Source organism: Rhipicephalus microplus, chromosome X, assembly GCF_043290135.1.
Source record: "Rhipicephalus microplus isolate Deutch F79 chromosome X, USDA_Rmic, whole genome shotgun sequence".
In the NCBI taxonomy this organism is placed as follows: Eukaryota; Metazoa; Arthropoda; class Arachnida; order Ixodida; family Ixodidae; genus Rhipicephalus; species Rhipicephalus microplus.
In genome coordinates, this window is record NC_134710.1 from 194,049,048 (window position 1) to 194,072,095 (window position 23,048).

The following is a 23,048-nucleotide window of genomic DNA, read 5'->3' on the forward strand; positions in this document are numbered from 1 at the left end:
GACATTCACAGGTTGTGCTTCACCGCTATACACGTGCGCTGCGGAGAAAAACATTAAAAACACTGGCATTTACACGTTCGGCTTTACCGCCGTGTACGGGCGCTGCGGAGAAGCACGTGAAGAAGAATGGCAATTTGGGCTAGTTGGTTTGAATTCATGGTAATGAGGGCTGCAGCGCGAGCACTAATGTGCTAGAATAAACAGACGAAAGTCGAAAAGCAAAGAGGACAACACGCGCGCCGTGTTGTTCAGCGCTCGTGTTGTCCTCTTTGCTTTCCGTGCCTCGACTTTCGTCTGTTTCTTCTAGCACATTCGTGCTCGCGCTGCAGCCCTCATTACCAAGAAGCACGCGGTAGAAACAAATACGAATTAACCAAACTGACAGACACAAGTCCGGCCTTACCGCCTTGTACGTGTGTTACGGAGACCAAAGGTATTTGTACAATACCTCTTAACGCGCTTGAAGCAATGTTTTTTTTTTTTTTTTGATGAGAACTATTCGCAGTTCTGTTCCACAAAAGCGGGCGAATGCATGTTTCAACCTAAGCATTTGGGGTCATTACAATTACACCAGTGCTACTCTCTTAATCCCAAATGGCCAACACGAAACACAATTTAATTTTACCATTCCAGCATATTAGCGTAATGAGTGGATGACTCGGAGCAAGTTACACAACTTTTCAGGATGCTATAACAGGTGCCAAAGAATTCAACACTTTTGTGCTTATCTACATGGGAAGCCTCTGCGAAAGTCTTATCGAATCGCGCCAGCATAGCTCTATATTATGACGCTGTCTGATATGTACTGTACAGGTATTTCTGGCTATTACTTATGGAATAGCGACCGACAGGGCAGAGTACAACTACGAATAATTGAGACGACTGCTTACCTGTTGTTGCAAGGCAGCGCACTGCAGCCTGCGACGCCTGTCGATCTAGCAGTCACCACGATGTTCACGAAATCGCTACTGGGCACCGGTTTACTAGTCTGTCGATCGAGCAAGCATAGTCACCACAACGTTGACAAAATCGTTACGAGGCACCGGTTTGTGTACTGCGTTGTCTACACGAAGCTGCACGACTTGCGGAGACAAAGCACAATGAATGATACTTCCCGAACGTTCAATTAAGGCGCTAGCTTGAGAATAGTGGTGTTGGTTAGATGAAGGAAGAGACGCCTAATTTCTGCAGCTTTTGAGAATGAGAGCACAGAACACCTATACACTACCATTTATGAGAGCCAGTGATCAGGCCACAGAACACCTACCAGCTGCCACCTACCAGCAGAGAACACCCATACACTACCAGGCCTCTGGCCTCACCACAGAACACCTGCCTCACCGGGTTCTCTGGGCCGACGAAGCGGCCAAATAGCTCCGCTGCGACGTCATGGTGCCACCATCGGAAATCTCCAGAAAACCCTCTACCTAGGTGAGAGACTGTAGGACAAAAAAGACGCTCGCGCTCAAAGGGGCACTGACATCAAATTAACTCATGCCAATATCTTTGCGTCAGCGATTAGCTATAGACCCCGTAGCAGCGATTCGCGACCTAAAACGCAACTGAGGGATGAATAACTATCACTTTTATTGATTTATATCACTGGTATCTAGCACTATTCAAAACGGCCGGCAATCCCGCCATTTCTAGCGCTTGAAGTATCAGCAGTGGCGCTACCTCGCGGTCACCTCCAGATCACGCCACACCTCCACAGAAAAGAGTGACGTCAGGCTCAGCTGCTTTGCAAACATTTTGTTTGCTAGACAGACACATTCAGTCATGCCTTGTCACCTGCATTGCTGTCGTCACCGTACAAAGTGTCCACTGGGGTTCTATACGATAGTCTGGAGCTTGGAATCACCGCAATTCGCGATGTCGCGAATTATTTTTGCTTCGATTGACCTTTTTGCAGAACATTGATTCCGAAATGGACGCCGTTCCAAGCAGCACTGCAGAGGTGCCCGAGGATGCACGCTTCAGCCATGTTCGCTCTAGCGTCTCAGTTAGCAATATTGGTGTGTTTTGGCGTGCAAATCATTGAGGTATACGCAGAGGGGTCAATGCAATATAGTTATCGCGAATGAGCATCAGCCTAAAAATAGAATAATATTCCTGCTTGCCAGGTTTTTTTTTTTTTGCGCCTCCAGATGGTCCCACTTATCCTGCCTCTCGCGGTTACACAGCTGCTCTTAGTACACCCCCGACGCAGTTTGACTGAGACTGTTTACTCAAGGTTTCAGTAGTTAGGAAACAAACCAAAAGCAATCTGATTCAGAAAACACACCACACACACAGCTGCTCTCAGTACCGGCGAGTCCGTGGCGGTCTTGGCTGCTGGCGCGGAAACCGCAAGAACTGAACGCGGAAATGACGTTCGTGGTAGCCACTTCCAATGAGCGCCGTAGCAGACGACATATGCGTCTGCCCCTCTTTCTCGCGCGTTCTCCAGCATACGGTTGTTAAGTACGCCTCGCGGTTAACGCGGTATTACCACTTTTACGTGGACGCAAAGTCTACAGATGAACTAAAATTCAATGATACCTGCATGTTCCTTGTTAGCGATTGATTGATCTGTGGGGTTTAACGTCCCGAAACCACCATATGATTATGAGAGACGCTCCTTGTTAGCGACGATATCTGACTATACGCTGTTCCACTTTTGATAGCTTGTGGTCGTGTTGATGTGTAAGACATACGGGATATGAAAAGACACCCTCACTGCGCTTTTTCCGTGCTTCGAATTAGACGACTGCAACTCATCTGCAACTCACAACGATTACCTGACTGGCTGAGCGACAAGCACGCGCTTAATCATGCTATTTTGTTGGCGTTCTTTTAAAGGTGGTTTTTATCTCGATAATTTCACGAAATCATTCAAACCAATGCGACGAAGATCAGAAGTGACTAACGAGTGCGTTTCTGCGCTTTGGCACCACGATAAGAACACTCTGATCGTACACGTCATCGCTACTAGGGCATCGTCACTCAGGATGGTGTTTGTAGAATCAACGCCTCCTAGAAATCTAGGAGGCGTTGGTAGAATGTATCCCACTGAACACGTAGCACTAGTGTCGAAGTCGCAGGGCAGCCGATTTTTCGTTTTTTTTTTGCTTAGCTTTTCTACGTTGTTTGACGTTGAAATAAAATAACTTCGATGCGACGAACGCCACTCAAATTCGGCCAAGAAGACCTATGCATACCAAGTGACAGAATGATGGCCACATCTCGATCTTGAAATCTGATGTCAGTGCTCCTTTAAGTAAAAAAAAATATGTAAAGCTATATACTACCTAAATATGTAAAGCGAATACTATTTTGACTTAAAAAAACAACAAAGAAACGTGGAAAACACCCTGCATATATTGCATGGACAATCGAGACTTCATCCACGAATTCTACCAAAGTTCTAAAAAATAACTTCCAGCAAACGTTTTGAAAAAGACTTCTTATAAAGAACGTTTGCTCGAAGTCTTCTAGAAAATTTTTTTTAAAAAACGTTTATTCAACGTCAAATATTATACTGAGACGTCCGCATACCTTTCTAGTCGTTTCGGGAAGTTTATACGACGTTTAGTGTTTCCCTAGGCTCCAACCGCTCTACTACAGTGTGCGCCTGTCCTTGTCTGTCTCTTCCTGTGTGTCGCGTTCAGTTGCACTCTCACGATGGCTTACTGGGCGCGTTAACACAGCGCTAGCTAGAAGGCAGTGCTTTGCGTGATATAAAGAGAAATAAAAGGGCAATTAAAGGACCCTTGGGCGAACTCGCGATGTAGCGAGATCCAGCACCCCGTCACAAAACGACTGACATTGAAACAAGTTCGTCTCGTCTTAGCTTACGCGCGGAACAAAAGACACAGTGCCGATTCTACTGGTAAACTCGAGTGACCTAGAATATGTTTTAGGTCACCCTAGGTGAAACGCTCACTTACCTTGATGATGATGCTATTGGCACCTACCCACTCAGGGGGATCGGCCAAGAGTCGGGCGAATCATACATCCTGGATTTATGATTATTAAAGGAGCTGACATCCGAAGTAGTTCAAGGGGCGCGGCTTATTCTAGCTTGCCGGCCAGCAGCACAAACAAACGCGTAATATAAAATAATTGGAGCACACCAGCTGCATAAGAACACAACCCGTTTCAGCGACACTGTCGGCGAAAAGCCCACACGTTTCAGCGTAATTTCTTCGGTGTACGGCTTCAACAGGCTTCACCGGCACTACTGGTGCACTGCAAATCTACGACCTGTATAAAAATTATATAAGGGAGGTCATGTGAAAATCTAGCATCTATGAGCGCCATCATGCATCTTGATTCAAAAAATAAAAATAAACAAGAAGACCAAAATCAATTTAGATCACGTGACCACCTTCAGCTAATAGCGGCGCCGAATTTATTCCATACATCTCTTCCTAGGGGATGTGATGCAGAAACACGCGGTCTCGTACAGCATCTCGAGGAGCCACTGCCTCGTGCCACGAAGGAAGCCTCGTGCGGACGTTCGTGGTGTCAGGATGCGATCGCAAAGGTTCCTAGCATGACCCGCGCTCCAGCGACTTCAGTCCCCTCACTGCGTTGTCGGAGCACTTTCGCGAGCTGGGTAACAATTCGTATTAAGGTAAGGCTTCGAACGCGCGACTTTCACGTACACTTCACTGGGCGTGCCGCCCCAAAACGATCTTTTGCTCCATCATGGCCTCCGAGATCACATCGGCAGGGAGGCATGCATGTCTCAACTTCCCCGAGTCGAAGCGTCGAAGGCGTTGCACGAGATGGCGTGATGCGAAATACCGAACGCGCCGATGGCGACGTACGTTTGCCGAGACCCGACATCATGCGCGCTGGCAGATGCATCAAGCGAGGATCGAGGAGGGCAAACAAAGGGGAGTGGGAAATTGAAGCTAGAAATCTTGCGTGCGTTCACAGTATACGCGAAAGCTTTGGCAGACGCACTCACGTGGCAGAAGCTCAGACGCGCGAACATACTCGGCCTGAAAGGATAGGCGTCACACGGTGAACTGTTGTTCGCGATCAAGCCTGATATGTCTAAAATTTCTCAACAGCCATTGGTTTCCTTGTGGGAGACTGCGTAATAGAGCCGAATACGTACGATAGTGAAATTCGGGATGAGTCCCATCGCGATGAAGTGACCGCGTGACCACGATGTTAGGCCTAGCTTTCGAGAAAATGAGGCGCTGCTGAGCGTTCGCTTTCAATGTTGATTGTGTGAAATTCCAAGGCGAAAGACCTGCGAATAGAAGTCATGCAGCATCATGAGCACGAACGGTGACTAAAATCCCGTGATCAAAAGATGACGTCGTCATTGACTAGACTAGTTGCGAATACTTTGTGTGACGTTATCGCGTGGCCAAAGGTGGGCTGATCCTGGAAGTATTGCGAAATTGGACGAGGAGCAGAAGGCTTTACAGTGAGGGGGGAGGGGGGCTCAAACACTTCAAGGTCTTCCAATTTTGCTTGTGTTTATATACATGCATACCTACTAATTCCTGCAAAAACATGAAATATAATTGGCTTCCCCCCCTGGGGAAGCCAATTAAAATTCTGGCTATGCCCCTGGTGGGGCATAGCCAAAAAAATTCTGGCTATGCCCCTGGTGGGGGTCAGCAATGCCTGATTAGCGTCAAATTTAGAGTATCAACCATGAGCGCACACACATTTATCTGCACTCTCGGCACTTAGTCTTAGTCAAAGGGACTGTCAATTGTCTCGTCCTCCATGGCCCCAACTGCTTATTGAAGAACAAGTTTGAAATGACCGGACAAAAAAAAAAAAGAGTTCATTGCTGCCATTGCTTTCTTAGTGGCATAACTTCTGTGACATCAAAAAGTGCTGATAAGGGAGTTTCTGATGGCAAAAAAATTTGAAATAAAACTGTTAACGTAAAATGGTGCAATATTTTAACTAAATTATGTGTATTTCATGCATTCTCATACCTTATATATAGCCCTAATTTTTACAGGAGAGAAAAAAACGCCATCCAGGGATGTGCACAAAAGTACAATGGATGATATTACAGCCTCGGCAGTGCATTTTTGAGGTGTCACACCTACTTAGCTTAACCCAGAGAAGATCATGGCTGCACCCAAAGAACCATCTGTTCGATAAGAACTTCATGCCATGGGTGTCTGCTGAGAGGTGTAAAAGGGGTGCTAGCACCAACTCCAGCCACACCAGCACTGTCCCCCATCTATACTCAACCAGCATTCTCTCGCTCACCCGAATGAGATGCAACACTGCTTTGCACTACCCCAAGGCAAAATCCTGCCGACAATCGTGCTACTACGCGGCAGAAGAGATAATCACCCCAAACCACACCCATGGTTGTCTGCTATGACAGTCGCACTGTTAAACAGCTCTACAGGCTAAAAGCGTACACGTCAATTTCACGAAGTAATCCCCCCCAACCACACCCATGGTTCTACTGTGACAGTCTCACTGTTAAACAGCTCTGCGGACTAAAAGCGTACACGTCAATTTCACGAAGTAATCACCCCAAACCACACCCATGGTTCTACTGTGACAGTCTCACTGTTAAAAAGCTCTGCAGGCTAAAAGCGTACACGTCAGTTTCACGAAGTAATCACCCCAAACCACACCCATGGTTCTACTGTGACAGTCTCACTGTTAAAAAGCTCTGCAGGCTAAAAGCGTACACGTCAATTTCACGAAGTAATCACTCCAAACCACACCCATGGTTCTACTGTGACAGTCTCACTGTTAAACAGCTCTGCAGGCTAAAAACGTACACGTCAATTTCACGAAGTAATCACCCCAAACCACACCCATGAATCTACTGTGACAGTCTCACTGTTAAACAGCTCTGCAGGCTAAAAACGTACATGTCAATTTCACAAAGTAATGCTTAGAAGTGCATGCCCCTGAAAAATTAGTTTTGTGTTCACATACCATTCAAACTTGTGCATTCGTGGATTTATTTTGTCTTGTGCAGTAATTCACGACTGAGGATCATCCACCTGCAGATCCTGATGAGAGCCACCGAAACACCAGAAAAAACGGCAAGATCTCAAACCACGTGGGAACTATTGACTCCGTACATTAGAATGGGGGCGCCATGACGTCCGGCAAGGACATCGAAGAACGTGCCACCTTTTATAGAGGGTGCATACCTGAAACACTCGTGAGATCAGAATATAAAGTGTCTGACATTTTTTCAGTAGGCAGTAAGGTATGCTTGGATGTACGCCTCATGACTGAGGTAAAAGACAACCCTGCTATAATGCCTCTGGGTTCGGAAATCGAGCGGGCATGCAGTGAAGGTCCTTGGTCCACAGAGCCAGCACTACTTCTCCAACTGTTGGCTGCCCTCTTCCTGCAAGCCATTACCAGCCACCGTAAGTCTGCACGTCTACAGTACTTGCAGTTTATGGATTCGATGAGGAAAGCCAATTATCCAGCTTAGAGTATTGCTCTCTTTGTTTTAAAGAGAAAAAAATTATGCTTCAAGAGCGAAACTGAACCTGCTCAAGGATGCCAGGCACAGCTTTCATATTGTAGGGGCTCTCAACATTCTCATTTCGTGGCAAACTACATTACTATGACAAATTATTTCCTGAAAAATATTTTAGTGACAGTGATCTTGTGTAACTAGCTTTTTAAACAAAAAATTGAAAGTCTTGGCAAATGTTTTTTTTTTCACACGATGTCATCGATACTCTTCTCGATACATTACTTTTTTTAGTAACAGTGATATTTTATTTTCAAATTAACCTATTGCTTAGATTATTGAAGAGATACAACTTACTGTTAAGTGGGTACCACCCGAAAAGGACACGTTTCCTGGACAAAGAATAGGCAAAAGCTGGCTTTACTTTAGTTGGTAAGGTGATGCGCGAGTTCCCGCTCCAGCACTTTCATAAACCTCCTTGGTCACAATCTAACAAAAAAATGTTGCTGTGCCCACAGGACCTTTTCTCACCTACCCTTCACTTGTGAAAGACAGTCGTGCTTTGTTTCTCGAACGAGATGTTGCTAGTTGAGTAGCAAGGTCAATATCCTAGAAAAAAAAATTTACAGGACGTTCCAAGTTTGTAAGATAAAAGCAGTCATGCAAGTGTGGTCCTCAAGCTTTTCTGTAAGCATACTGCATACTGTCTTTCCGGTGGACTATGTTCTGCCCCTATTTGAATTCTCGTTTTTTTCCTGGCCACAGCATCAGTGCAAAAAATTGATGTGCAAGAAGATTTACACTTTTGTATAAAGAATTAATCTGCAATAAAGTAGTTGCCCTCGTCCTGCGGTTGTTTTATGGGCTTCATTTTTTGTTATAAGGCTCTTCTTGAGTTTAAAACAGATGCACATTCAGTGTTTATGTAATAGTCACAAGACTAAGAAATTTTGATGATAGTTATTCCTGGAAAGGTTTTGCAGGCATGCCAATATCATATGTTTATGAAAACATTTTTTTTTGTTTATACGTGCGCGGCACTCAAAAAGTAATTTGCAGTATCAAATACAAATTAATGCATCTATCATTCATGTTCTTAGAGTTTCGAAAAATTCAACTTCCTGGCTACGCCACTGTACGGCTACTATGTGTTGTGTAGTAATGTAAGCATCGTCGTGACCAATTTTGAAGTCTCTTCAAACCGCCGGCATAAAATGAACAATCCACCGCGATGGAGGCATAAGATCACGTGCGCAGGGATTGAAGCACTGCGCCATCCTGCTCCAAAATGCAATCCTGCACCTAAACTGTTTCAAGCTGTCTTGTGCTTTCATGGGCATCTGCCATTCGCAACGTGGCGTTTCCTTGCAAGCTTCTTCCACAACTTGGCACGTCCCCCCGTGCTGTTAGTGATGAAGCAGGAAAAAAAAAACATTTGCTGCACAATGCAGCAATGATATTAAATAGCAAGAAATCGCAATGTTACACGAAATAGCTTAGCAGCCGACTTTAAGATTCAATGTTGTCACAACTGTACAACGCTGGCGTTAGCGGACATGGCCACTCTAGGGAGCAAGGTAGTTCGGTCCTCTCAAAACCAGGGGCCCTTTAGCTGATGCCTACAAAGATGGCGTGAGCACCAGTGCTAGTGATCGTGCCATCTTGATCAAAGTTCACAGCTGCTGCTTGAGCAATGCAGCCTTCTGCTCCTATCCTAGCTCTCTCCTGCACGTCGTGAGGCAGGCAGCCAGTGTCTGAAAACACATGAGCATGATTGCTTATTTCTTTAGTTGAGGAGGTGATCAGCTACCGCAACTCTGCCATCGCAATTCTGCCATTTGCGTGGTGTCTCCCGGAGCTCTCGAGTTGTATCAGTGGTTTTGCAAATTCAGATGAGCACTCATGCTTACTTAAAACACTTTTAAGGTTGTTTGCCATCAATAATAAATCGCAGGAGCCTATCTACTTGTGCAGAACAGTCGGCGGAAGCATAGATCTGAGTTAGAAATTTTAGTGTTGGGGCTCTTTTAACTACATAGTATGGGAACATGTTTCTAGTGTAACAAATGTATCGGAAGAAGCCTGCAGTGCCGTTACGTCTTGTGATCGCTTTACAGTAATTTATAGCTGAATATAATGAATATGTATTTGAAGTGTGGCTTTCATATGATCAGCTCTCCTAGATCAGTCTAGGCTGTTAGCAGTGACCATAGCATAGAATATGAGCTGTGCTCTTACTTAAACAATCATCATTAATCCATAGAGCATGTGAATGCTTACTAAGCTACAAACATCATCTAGCAGAGTTGCTTGCTGCAGTGTCATCCAGGTCATCTCATCACATTTAAAGAGTGGCCCTTGCACTGTTCATACCAACATGTGAGCCTATATCAGTGCTTCACACTGTGTCGCTTGTTCCTTCAGCGTAGTTCTTCAGTAGTTAGGTGATAAATTGTGAAGGGCTTGATTGTACATATGTTTAGTAATATCGTGGCTGATAGTTAAGATGTGGAAGCTCATAAAATGCATGCATATTCTAGTATCTCGGCTGAATGCTACATTCCTTCTAGAGACGATTGTGCATGCAGTGGCTAGAGAGCCTGCATCAGTAAATGCGTTTCACCACTTACTCTGCCTCTTGCCCCCTGCCGCAAGCTCTGCCCAATGACAATTTGGCGAGATTCTACCATGATTAAAAAGAAAAAGAAGCCCCGCCGCGGTGGTCTCGTGGCTAAGGTACTCGGCTGCCGACCCGCAGGTCGCGGGATCGAATCCCGGCTGCGGCGGCTGCATTTCCGATGGAGGCGGAAATGTTGTAGGCCCGTGTGCTCAGATTTGGGCGCACGTTAAAGAACCCCAGGTGGTCGAAATTTCCGAAGCCCTCCACTACGGCGTCTTTCATAATCATATGGTGGTTTTGGGACGTTAAACCCCACATATCAATCTATCAAAAGAAAAAGAAAGGCGACCAGCGAGATGTCCGCGCACTTGCTATTCGCATTTTTTTGGGGACAGTTGTAGCCTGGCTGGTAATGAATAGTGCCATCCATGATGAATTAAAGTTCCTAGCAAACAAGCTCGCTTTTTTTTAACATCTGCCAGACTAGCCTGCAAATTCGTGCAGACCGCCACGGCGACCACAGTTTGCAGATATAGTAGTGTTGCGCGCCATGCGGATGCGCGCGATTCGAAGAACAATTCCCGCCACTACTCTAGCACCTGTCCTATTCTCCTTGTATGAGAAGCCTTGTAATTTTGTCCACCGTACCCAATAGTTCGTTGTATGGAAGTCCATTCAAGTGAAAATTAGAACCTTTAATTTTACACACAGACCAACTTGGCTGAATAATAGTCTGTTGTACTCGGATCCTGTTATAACGAGTTTAGACAGTAAATGTAACTAGCTCTATAATACAAATGCTGCTAGTATGAAAATTGTGTCAACTTTTGGGTCCTAGGTAGCGCCACTTTGCATAGCTTCAGGGCACTCTAAGAGTTGCCTTCGAATGCAGCCGCACTGTGAGGGCACCTTCCTGCTGCAGATGGTGACAGTCAAGCAATGGTTTAGAAGGAACCATAGCCATAAAAGATTCCTCAGAGTGAATATGTCATGGTGTTGATGTTCGCAAGCTTGTGCATCTTTCGCATATTGTCTCTCTTGGACTGGCTTTCTTAATGTGTAAGCATAATGAATGCATTTACGGGAACAGCATCTAACGGCCCTTTATGCAGGCTTCTGCTCAGCTGGGGTGAAGCATTTCACAAGGGAATGCTTCAAATGTAGCTAGAGCCATCACCATTCCAAGGAAAAAAAATTGTGAAGGTGGCTTGTGCTCTCGCTTTGACTGTCCTACAAATGTACACTATTACAAGGAATAATAATGGGTTTCGGCTCTAAGGTACTGTGGTTAGTGTGCAGCTTCTGACATGGAGGTTAGAGTTGAATCCTAGACAAGGTATTGGGAGATAGAGGCAAAATGAGAGAGGCTAAAATATTGGGTCATTTTAGCGCACCTTCAAAGAACATTTCCACTAGGGTGTTCTTGACTAAATTCTTCCAGCCAAAGCGCTCAGATATTGCCTTAATCGCTATTCAGAATTCTGTGACGAATACTTAATGTCAAATATTTAGAATCTTATATTGACAATTAAGGTACAATGCCTTATTGTTTCTCTCTGGTATAGCACAAAACGTTACCCTAATCTACTAGTGGGGCCATTAAAAGTACATATAATGAATTTCGTTTTTTTATGGAGCAACATTTTTTTAGTACTATCTTTTAGGTAATGCCTATAAACACTGCGCACAGACATTGCAGGTTACTCACGCCAAGGTAGACTTATGTTAGGAAAAAATGCATGCATTTGCATAACCTTGAGGGCAAGTGGTATTCGCAGACGTTATCGAAATTTCACCTTTTTTTACGAAATCAGCCTCCTAGCGTTTTCTTTTGTGTTTATTTTCAACTCTACTACACGTTTTTTCTTTTTGATGATGTCTTGTTTTATGCATGTGCTGTCTCGTATTATGAGATTCGATATTGCGCAGAAGTAGTATTGGTTTTCTGCATCTTTGTTTTTCAGTGGTTTTAACCTTCGCAGGGTATGCGGTTGCCTTGACGAGGTGGTGACATCAAATAAGGATGATTCTATCAGTCGCCTTCTGGCATGGTCCAGAGAGAGAGAGAGAGATAAAGATGCAAGAAAGGCAGGGAGGTTAACCAGACGCACATCCGGTTTGCTACCCTGCATGGACCAGTGGTTTCTTCTATGCGACCCATCTGCCAATGCAACTGGTTGTGTTGAAGGCGACAAATGGCGAGGACATATAGTGATAGCAAATTATTTAGATATCAATTATTTGTGGATTTGATTCTTATAATTCGTATAATTGCACTTTGACGGAGATTCAGTGTTCCATAATAACTACATATAATGATTCGTATACATTCTAAAATTCCCTATTCACCTCTTTGTATTTGAGTTGCCAAAGAACCTTAGTATCGTAATTCTTTCAAGTGAGAGTTCTTGTCTGCTTTTACGTTCATTTATTTTTAAGTTATTATTTGTATCAATGATAAATGTTGGTTGTCTAACTGTGTCTATATTATGGAGTTGTTTGTATCACAAGGAACCATTGCAGACTGGTCTTGTGGGACCTTCCTTAGTGTAATATTAGTTGCAACCAACATGCCTACTGTAAACAAACTAAATCTCAGCACACAAAAGTCTGAATGAATTTCGCCCAGTGCTCAAGTTGCACACGGCAACTCTAATTTAATCACCTGTGTCACTACATTTTCTGTTTTATAGGGGAAAATTTGAGAACCAAAATGTAAGAATTTACTTGACAGAAATATTTCGCTGTAGGGCGGCCAGGACTGTACAATAAAAGAATATCTCAAGCACAAATGAAGCTTGTTGCACAACCCATAAGCAAGACCTAATAGGAAAATTTTCATCTATCACTCAACGGCTGAAATGCTGCATTCACACAATATCTTATATTCTACATGTTTGTACGATGCTAAGGGCACTTCACGGTGTGCTTCACTACAAAGCGGCACTCGAGGACCAGCCTTGCATCAAACCCTCGGATCTGATGGACCTAAAAATACCCAGCAACATGCAACAGCCACACCGAAATGCCCTGGTAAACGGAGGGTAAGGCGACGATACACAGTCATCAAGTGCACGTACTGATATTGTTGTAGGGTATGTACAGCCACGGCCGCTGGGTCAAAGAGTCACGGTACGGCCTGCCGCGTCGAGCGGCTTTCTATGGGAGAGCACATGTCAGGCGTAGGGTCAGTTGCATGCCGAACACCTGACATTTTTTTTTTCAGAACCAGCTTCTTGCTTTGAGGCTAAAATAAAAATCCACAATGCAAGTAGCTGAATGATATGGCACTGAATGCGGGACGAAGTCATTCTATTTATGAAGATGTACGTCTTAAAACAGCTTTGGCGTTTTCTCAGCCAGAATGCTTCACAAATAATTTTTTGGACATTTGACAGTAGACATTAAAAGTTTTTATATACTAAAATCATATGAAACATAATTTGAATATTTTTCATGTTATCCGGTACATGGTAGTGTGCCGACGAAAAGTAATTAAGCTTCAAACACTGAATAAAAGTGGTTTCTATAAACATGGTGACGCGCTCCTCGTAACTTTCTTGAAGAGGCTGCGAAAGTATTAGAAGTGGCATTTAAATGCCTTGATAGTGCTTACTAGGCACAGCAATATGCACGCACGCACGCACGCACGCACGCACGCACGCACGCACGCACGCACACACACACACACACACACACACACACACACACACACACACACACACACACACACACACACACACACACACACACACACACACACACACACACACACACACACACACACACACACAGATGTTATCCAAATTTTACCTTTTTCTACGAAAATAGCCTCCTAGCATTTTCGTTCGTGTTTATTTTCAACTTTACTACACGTTTTTTCTTTTTGATGTCTGGTTTTATGCATGTGCTGTAACGGATGGTCTTACTGTTGATAGACACAGAAGCGAAAAATGTTGGGTGCACAAGCTGGAGCAATTGTCAAGTCGTTTTATTATGCAAAGTTTTAAAGAAGTAAAAAGAAAGTTAAAGATGCCAGAATCAGCCTTAAATTGAGAATAAATAAAATATTTTTGCAAATATTGTTCCAATTATGTGTTCACTGTTGAGTTAATTGCATTATCATAAGAACGTCAAGACGGAAAGAGACGAAAACATTCAAAAGCTCAGGAACGCAAGCAGTTGTGTTCGCATTTTGCAGCATTTCATCGCTCTTTTGGTCTCGCAGTTTACTATTATTTACTTCATAACTGCTCACTCAATCGCCAGCATTGAAGTTAGTCACTGAAATTCCAAAGAAGCTAGAGTCCACTGTTATGAGATCGCACACATGCTAAGTATATTTAATGGCTGTTACATCTGATACTGTATTGTATGAATACTATATACGTGTTTATCTTAGAAGTTTATCTTATTTTGTATTAAAGGAACGGTGGCAACTGCAATTACTGAGGTTACTTATTCTAAATGAAATGATTAAATCTAAAGCAATGTTTTGTGAAGCGACATACTCACTGTTACTATAATCAATTTAAATGCATTAGAAAAGTGTAGCTCTTCTAGATCTCTTAGTTGTGATCTTGTAGGATCCGAGTAAAATGTGCTCGCAATTCTGACTTCCGGGAAAACTGATCCGTGTGCAAGGTTCCGTCTCGGGTAAGACAATATCAAAAACTTGCAAGAGCTGTAGGTATCTAAAGGCAAGGTCGGTAATTACCTGGTAGGCACACACCAGATGGATATTAAAACAAGATTTCGCGGGTCACACAAAGATGCACGCGCTCAATCGTAACTACTGCAAGGGCGCCGCACATGCGATTCCAAGGACGCTTGCAAAACTGTCCCCCCCCCCCTCCCCCTCGGTAGCGTCGCAGCGGTGGTTCGAGAACTAGACCCGTCACGCCGGTTTCGGAGCACCTGGTGGGCCGTACCCAAGCGCCCTTTCATCAAGCGGCCGTGGTACAGCAAAGCAAGCCCACATGATTCTGTAAATAGTGCACAGCCGAGCAAGGACAAGTGCTTCAGTAATTAGAATTAGGCAAAAGTACAAGCAGTTAAACTTGTGCTAACAGAGCAGGGCAAACGACCCTACATGCACACACAAGCCTTAGGTGGCAATAACAGACGCATGAGCAATCCAGACTAGGTGCGCTTCAGCCAGCGACCACTAGGCAGTAACTCCGCTTGATCTCTGAGCAAATAGTGCAGCAGGCAGCCTGGAATTTAAAATTCTTAGTCGGTAAGAAATTACTCTCTCATCTATCAACAAATGATGCCATATGCTCTAATGCACGATGAACCCAAATTCACAGTTGGCCGATTTTAAGCATGATGAGTAGCTCCATTCCACGGCCGCCACTTGCACATGTCAAAACTCGTGTGTACACATTTGTAGATGAAGTAACACATCTGTGTTATAGTGGGATTTTTTTTGGTGGGGATTTATTGTTTTATTCCAATAGACAGTGGAGCACACCTTGCACAGATGTCTGTGCAGATGTGTTTGTTGAAAGGACATTAACTTACCCATTCAAAATTGCCATTACTGTGGCACATAGCACTCCATACTCCATTTACAAACAAGGCAAGTGGTCAAACCTAACAAATTATCGCAGAACTCGATCTACTGCACTTGCAAAGGGAGTCGATTAATTATAGCTGAACATACTTGAACGCGCCCTGGCCTTGCTGCAAAAGTACAGTATTATTATGAATGACCGTACTATTCTTAGTGGAACTTCTACCCTCAATTTGACCATATAAAACAGCTTGCTGCAATTACTCTTGAGGAGTGCGACTATCAAAAAACTTTCTAGGTCTTGAATTTTCATTTGTTTTGTAGGTGTTTGTGTCGCCTCTCTATACACATCTATATAATACAAGGCAATAGCAATTAGTGCATGTGTAAAAACTGAAGCAAAACTGCTAGCTGGCCTAGTTGGAATGAATGCATCATTTAGCTACTTTGCGCAAGACAAAAAAGGTCGAAGCATGGAGTGACAAGTTGCGCTCATTTGTTTCGCTCCTTGCTTCTTCCTTGTTTGCATTATATATAGTGCTACTATGGTACGGCCTTAATAGACATGGACAGTAGTAGACTAGTCGCATTATCCAGACATTCCATGTTCTTGCAACGGTGCAGAGTGGCAGTGCAAACAGCCGACAGGTTCTTTAGATGTTTCGTTGAAGTTTCACTAATTTATGTCAGAATATGATTACCCCGGAAATGTATTTCTGGCATACTCTCAGAAAACCTCTTCAACAAAGTAATGGTACCAGCACTTGCAAAGTAGCCCGGAGTAAACAAAGATGATTCTACATTGAACAGTTCTAATAATAACAATATTATCTATGTTTTTATGCACCAAGACTATAAAATGATGACGAGGTACATCGTAGTGGAGGGCTCCGGAAATTTCCACTATCTGGCATTCTTTAGCCTGCCCACTACGTGGGCTGCTAGTGTATCGCTTACATCGAAATGAAACTGATGCCATTGAACAGTTCTAGTTAATAGGCGGGGTACTATTATTTAAAATTATTTATCACTGACATATCTCTAAGACAGTTTCATGGTGCACTCTACAAGAATGCATACACAGCACTTGATGTCCATCCTTGTCTCTTTCCGACGCAATGGGACGCTGTCAATGAAGCAGAAATTAAGCTAATGCTGAACTTTTTTTTGGGAATATCCATGTTTATATCATGCGTCCTTCGGCAAAGAAATGCAGGGCATAGTCACTGCTTGAAGATATGTTACATAATAGGCAGAATGCCTACTCGGCATATGTAGAGAATGTGTACAGTGGCCTTGCTAACGTAGCCAGCACTAGCATCTTATATATGAAGCAGACAAATGTATTTGATATTTATAAGGTTGTATCAGGTCTTAATAAATGTTGCATGTCATGCAAAACTACAGAAAGCGAAAAAAATTGCATTTAAGGCTCTCGACAGAGTGAGAATCATAATAATTTGTTTTTAAATTGGCACCCAACTTTGCTATGAAATGATATTCTTTCCAAATTGATAGATAGATATGTGGGGTTTAACGTTCCAAAACCACCATATGATTATGAGAGACGTCGTAGTTAAGGGCTCCAGAAATTTTGACCACCTGGTGTTCTTCAACGTGCACCCAAATCTGAGCGCACGGGCCTACAACATTTCTGCCTCCATCGGAAATGCAGCCGCCGCAGCCGGGATTCGATCCCGCGACTTGCGGGTCAGCAGCCGAGTGCCTTAGCCACTAGACCACCGCGGCAGGGCTATTCTTTCAAAATTATACAAAAAATGTTCCATAAATGTAGTTTCTTCCAAAAATAAAGCAAATAAGGGTCAGTCTATTAAAGCAATAAATGGGAAAGCAAGTTAGTCCTGAACCATCCCTGTGAGCTTTTTTTCATAACTTTTTTCGTACTAGGAACTGCTGCCTGGTTGGCAGCTGATGTTGCATAACAGCAGCATATGGATGTTAACCATTGGGCAGGTGTTCCTGGCTAATATTTTAATTAAACATATGCATACTTAACACAGTTCTGAATCTAATTATATTACCAGGAAACTTGAAAGTGGTAATTGTTCAGTGTCACTAACCCTGCTACAGCTACAGTGTTATTCTCAACAGTTTTGTTGTACCTTCAGCAGGTTTTAGAAGAAAAAAAAAAGATATGTAATGGGCGAGACATAACTGCAAGAGTAGCCTCCAATCAGTGAACAGTCCAACCTAAGATCTTAATGACAAAATTAAATATTGTGCTCATAATATATATTTTGAGGATTCTACTCCTTTAGTAGAGCAATATGCTCATTCTAACATTGCCTTCCCACTTGAAAAAAAAAAAAAAAATGTCGTTGCTACTTCAACAAAATTGTCCTTTTGGCACTGTACAGCATTTATGTCTGTGCAACTGCTTTTGGCAATATATGGACAAACAACAATGACGATTTCTAATGTACCGTGTTTTGTACAATTCCTTCAGAACCATACAGAATGACTGCACTTTACACTAGTGTTACTTAAGGGGGCACATGGGCCTTGTGTGAAACATGTATTGCTACTGCTGCTAGAGTAATGAAACTTGCAGGTAATATGTAATGTGCTGATTACAAATATGCAACTAGTTTTTGTGTATCTTATGCAGAAAAAGATTATACAGCTTTTCTGTTTTTTACTTCTGCAATGACTGGCAAAAAATAAATTACAATAAGAAAGCTAAATGTTACATTTATATATTCCTGAATTCTCAATAAATGCAAGAAACATAATCTCATGTTTCTACACTTATTTTATTCCAAGTTACAACAGCTAAAACATTAAATGTGAAACATGAAATCGCTGTTTATTGTTTGCCCAGATTTTGAAAATTTTTCACGGTGAAGAAACATTGTACTATAGGCATCTTGCACTCTTTGGAAGCCTAGCTATCAGATAAAAAAAAATCCCATTAGAATTGGGTGATTAGAAGGGTAACAACAGCCCCCCTTCCCCCCCCCCCCCCCCATAAAAGTGGAGACAGCCCAAAAAAGTGTTCTGAGAAAAATGGGAAAAACTAAAGACAATATGGAAAAAAGCTCTTTATCTTCTGCATGAGCACAATTACAACTGCCAGTGGATCAGAAGGCTCTTGGAGAATAATCTGGGTGGGGCTTTCCCTCTGCCTCCACTTAGCAACTGCCTGAAAGGCTACTGAAGACCCCCTCTTTCTCTCCATTGACAGTTAGGGCATTTTCTGTGAGTGAAACTAGATAGTTCGCGAAGTAAATATTTTCTCCTGGCAAAACTATACATTCTACACGCCTAGAACTTTGTGAGAACGTGCAGGAAGATGTCCTGAATACAATACCAACAAAATTGAAAAACTGTTTTTTTTCCCTATTTTTTTGCTTTCAAGACCCATGTGCCCCGTTAAGCATGTACAATACAGACCATACATATTTGTAACGTTTACATACTGCAAGTGTGGCGACAGCTATAATGGTAACAAACGAAAAAAAAAATTCACAATAGTGAACCAATATAGCACTTTATGTTAGAACCACACACATGATGTGCATGCATATATGGATGTACAGGCTATGGATAGAAGTATTTGGAATAAGCTACTATAGCTCAACAGCTGATGGGAGCCGAACTGAAGCTCATAAACATGGCACACTATTCGCCATGTCTGTAGCATTGCATGAATCATCCAAAAGGTGTACCTATTGTTCCTAATTATGATTTTTGAGCTAGGGCCACTTGACAGACAAGTGTGGCTTACTTATTAACAAAAAACTGAGACATTTCAGTTAACCTATTAACTGTGACATCATGATGCCTTCAGCTAGAGCATAATAAAGTTGTTTTTGCTTTCATATGCAAATTACGATTAAAAAACTAAGCGAGCACAAAGTGCTCAAGAACATGAAACCAGAGCAATAAAGGCATTATATTGAACAATGCCTGGTATCTGCTTTATAATAACACTGATCTTTAATGTACGGTCAAAGCACATGTTGTAAAACAAGTCAACCAAGACAATTTCAACAGTGCAAAACGTCTGGCAAGGTCACAAATGGAAAACAAACATGAGCAATGCCGGTGATAAAAACTACAATAAGCAGCACATGAAACAGGTGACTGGCAAAGTCTTCGATGTTACGGACCCAAGTAATGTGGTTTCTTTTTCTAACACTGTGTCCACACATACACACGAACATTTCCACCCATTTGGCAGTGGTTTAAACCTGATAACACCATTTCCTGAAGGAGCTACTTATATGAGGGCATCCCTTCAGCCGCCACACCAGCCCAGATATCTTTGCATGTTTACATAGTTGCTCTCCACAAACATTTTCACAATGAATGATAAATGCTCTGACCTAGCACAGACAATGCAAGTCTGGTATCTGCGTCACTTGTAAGCCTGGCCCAACTACAACAGATCGACACAAGGTGGATGACAGTGCAGTTTGGGAACAAGTGCAAATGAGAATGCAGGTTGTTCAGCAAGAGATTCAGCATGAAAGCATTCTAAATAAAACTCTGTAAAGTGCCCCTTCACACAAAAATAAGCGCCAATGCTATTGCCAGTCATGTAGCACATTTATGTGCATTGTATCCTTCAGAACAGCCTAGATGCAAACTGCTATATATGTTATGGCACAATTCAACCAACCGGCAACATGCTCAAGGTGTCCTCACACAACAGGAAGAGCAAGAATTTTGTGGACACCTTGGCATGGTACAAGAATGTTGCATCAAAGTATTTTAGTGAAAAGTCACAGCTAGACGCCTAGTGGGTTCACTAAGCAAAAAGTGCTTTCAGTATACGAAGCAGCATAAGAAAAAAAAGATAGAAAGAGAAAATTCAGACGTCATCATATCGAATCTAATACCACATTGTTTGTCTATAATAAATTGGTCAGAGGTGTATGACAGAAAGGTGGAAAAATAAACCAGGACATGTGGTTGGCTCTCTTGACCTCAGCAGGCCAGCAGACAAGCAGCAACATGCAAACATAAATGAAGTGGAACGAAAATACATTTCGAAATGTACTGTTGCTCATCAGGAGAGGCATTTCTTAAAAATACAGTTCAACAAAAACAAACCAAGAGAAATAGTATATTTAGCATTTTGCAGTAGTGTCATCTACAGTGGCCATTTATTCACGGCATGCAACTTGTGCTAAGCTGCACATCACCCTGCAAGTGGCAGGCCTTAAATTAGAAGTAACGTTAATGCAAAAACTGCATTTTCATTCTAACCAAGGTTGCAGAATGGCAGGAACACAAACATCACTAGAACGATACTGCAGGTACAGAAAAATGTACACAGTGTAAATAATTTCTATGAAAGGAACAGGGCATTGAACATAGGCATCCCATCACTGACTCTGTGCTTGTTCAGTTTTGGGGGAAAGTGCAACAAAAGATATGCACAAATTTTATAATACCTAAGCTAAAAAAAAGAAAAAAAAATTGAACTGACTCCAAGATACATATAGACAGCACTCACATACCGGTTAAATGAACAGCCTAGAAGGGGGACAATTAGTGCAATGGCAAAACTTGAGCTGATGCTTTTGTACTACATCATAGCACCACAGTGAAGGAATAACAAGTAAGGGCCATGCTCACTGCATAGATAAATGTAGGAGTGAACAAATATTAGTGCAAGTGAACTGCTGAAGATGCAAAGGTGCAGCCTCAACTCCAGTATGTGCGTAGTACGTATACACAGCAAGTACCAACAAAGTTTTGTGAAGCATTAATATTAGCAACAAATAAACAAAAGTAATAAAAATAATCATGCAGATGTAAAGGTTTTCATACGATTGCCGCTTTTGTTTTTACACTGCAGCTATTTAGCACACAACCTAGGAGGTGTTTCATGAGAGTAGCAGGCCCATATCATATCATTCCTTTTGCCTACTACACATTCCAAACTGGGCCACAGAACATTTAACTTCGTCTCATATATCATTATGTACAGAACTATCTGATTGACTATCCCTAATTAAATTTTGCACTTGCACTTAAGCAAAAAATATGCATTCAAGGTAATTTGTGCGCAGTCACAAAAAAATAAAATAAAAAACTGTAGTGCCTTCTTGCACTAAAAGCACGGCCTTCAACATCTGAGCTGAATGCAACTGTTATTCCTGAATGCAAGAATTTAGGTAAATAAAAAGCTACTATGCCCTGTGGCGGCAAATAAAAAAAATATGCTTTGGTACTACTTGTTTAAAAATAAAGGTGTGTAGCAGCACTGCATATCAGCACTTTAGCAGCCAATAACTTTAAAACTTCGCCGCTGATTTGGAAGAGTTGAACCTCTTTCTTAATCTTGAAACATAAAGGCAAACCTGACCGAAAACTAAAAGGGAAAGTTATAGCTTCTTGTCCTTAAAATGTTGCCCACAAAATGTTATCTTAGCCCTCCTCTTCGCACACTCCATTTACAAACACCAAAATAAGCATTAACACACAGAGAAAGATGATACCGCCAATTGAAAAGAAAGTATGACAGGTGCCTCTCCTCTTCTCCGCCGTATTAGTTTCTCATTGCAGCAGCTGCCTCCCATCACTGTCACCCTGGGGGCCGTCCATTTTAGTGCTGAATGCAGGACTCGCAAGGTTCATCTTCACACCACTCTTCACTCTGCACATAAGAACGTACAGCTGGCTAATACATACATTGCAGTCCATACTGGCATCCTTGAGTACACTGTTGCCTCGCTCTGCAACTTGCTATCCTACAGTATGTTCAGAAAAAAAAATTGCTGAATATTTTGGAGTATTGCACTATTTTATTAATATACGGAAACTGACCTGTGAAATACTTGACCAATCAGTCTTTGAGCATCGAACAAAATATTCACAAAACTTATTTTGAATAAGATAAGCACTACAATTGACCTTATTCAACCTAGAGAACAAAGTGGCTTGCTTCAGGATATGGTATTCTACAATGAATCCCTTTCATGTGATCGATAAAATAATTGGGAAATTTGTAGCCAAACAGACTAAATCCCTTTTTATTTCATAGCTGAATTGCAAAATGGAATCAGACTTTATAAATGCCAAAAGTTCTGAAGGTGTTGTGCCAGCAAGGGTACCTGAAACATACCGTATAGACAATGTATAATGACTCCACAGCTGCTGTGGTCCTCCTCAAGAAAAGCAGGAAAATCTTGATCAAAAAAGGAGTCTGTCAAGGTGGTAGTCTCTCCAGTGCTATTCATTGCTTGTCTAAAGGTATGCAAATGACTAGAGTGGAAAGAAATTTCAGACTTTCTCTGTATGAATCCTCATTACTATTCATCTTGCCAACAACAACCCAGTCATCAGCAATGACTGCAATGAATAATGGAAAAATGACAATGCAAAAGACAAAGCTAATGCCAGGTGGTCCAGTGAGAAAGCGAGAATTCGTAAGCAACAACTGGAACTTTGAATAAGTAGATGATGATGTCTATCTAGTCCAAATATTAAGAAGGGAGTCTGCTTCATGT

At 42.4% G+C, this 23,048-nt stretch overlaps 2 protein-coding genes across 8 annotated transcripts in view; both read right to left on the reverse strand.

The window, feature by feature from the left end:
* The window catches only part of LOC119180082 (uncharacterized), a 51,146-nt gene extending 43,182 nt beyond the window's left edge, over nucleotides 1-7,964 (reverse strand). The window contains exons 1-3 of one of the 2 annotated variants that reach the window (XM_075878426.1): nucleotides 7,149-7,964; nucleotides 6,928-7,004; nucleotides 891-5,248 (exon numbers count right to left, since the gene is read on the reverse strand). The gene's annotated coding sequence lies outside the window, so the exon portion shown is untranslated. Of the gene's footprint in view, nucleotides 1-890; nucleotides 5,249-6,927; nucleotides 7,005-7,148 lie in introns of those variants that run through there. The other variant, XM_075878427.1, reaches the window with a different exon arrangement.
* An 11,536-nt stretch (nucleotides 7,965-19,500) lies between these two features.
* The window catches only part of LOC119180179 (plasmolipin), a 225,957-nt gene continuing 222,409 nt past the window's right edge, over nucleotides 19,501-23,048 (reverse strand). For all 6 annotated transcript variants that reach the window (XM_075878433.1, XM_075878428.1, XM_075878432.1 and 3 more), the window contains one exon: nucleotides 19,501-22,195. In XM_075878433.1, the coding sequence (XP_075734548.1) occupies nucleotides 22,191-22,195 (5 nt within the window). In that variant the 3' untranslated portion in view covers nucleotides 19,501-22,190. The remainder of the gene's footprint in view (nucleotides 22,196-23,048) is intronic.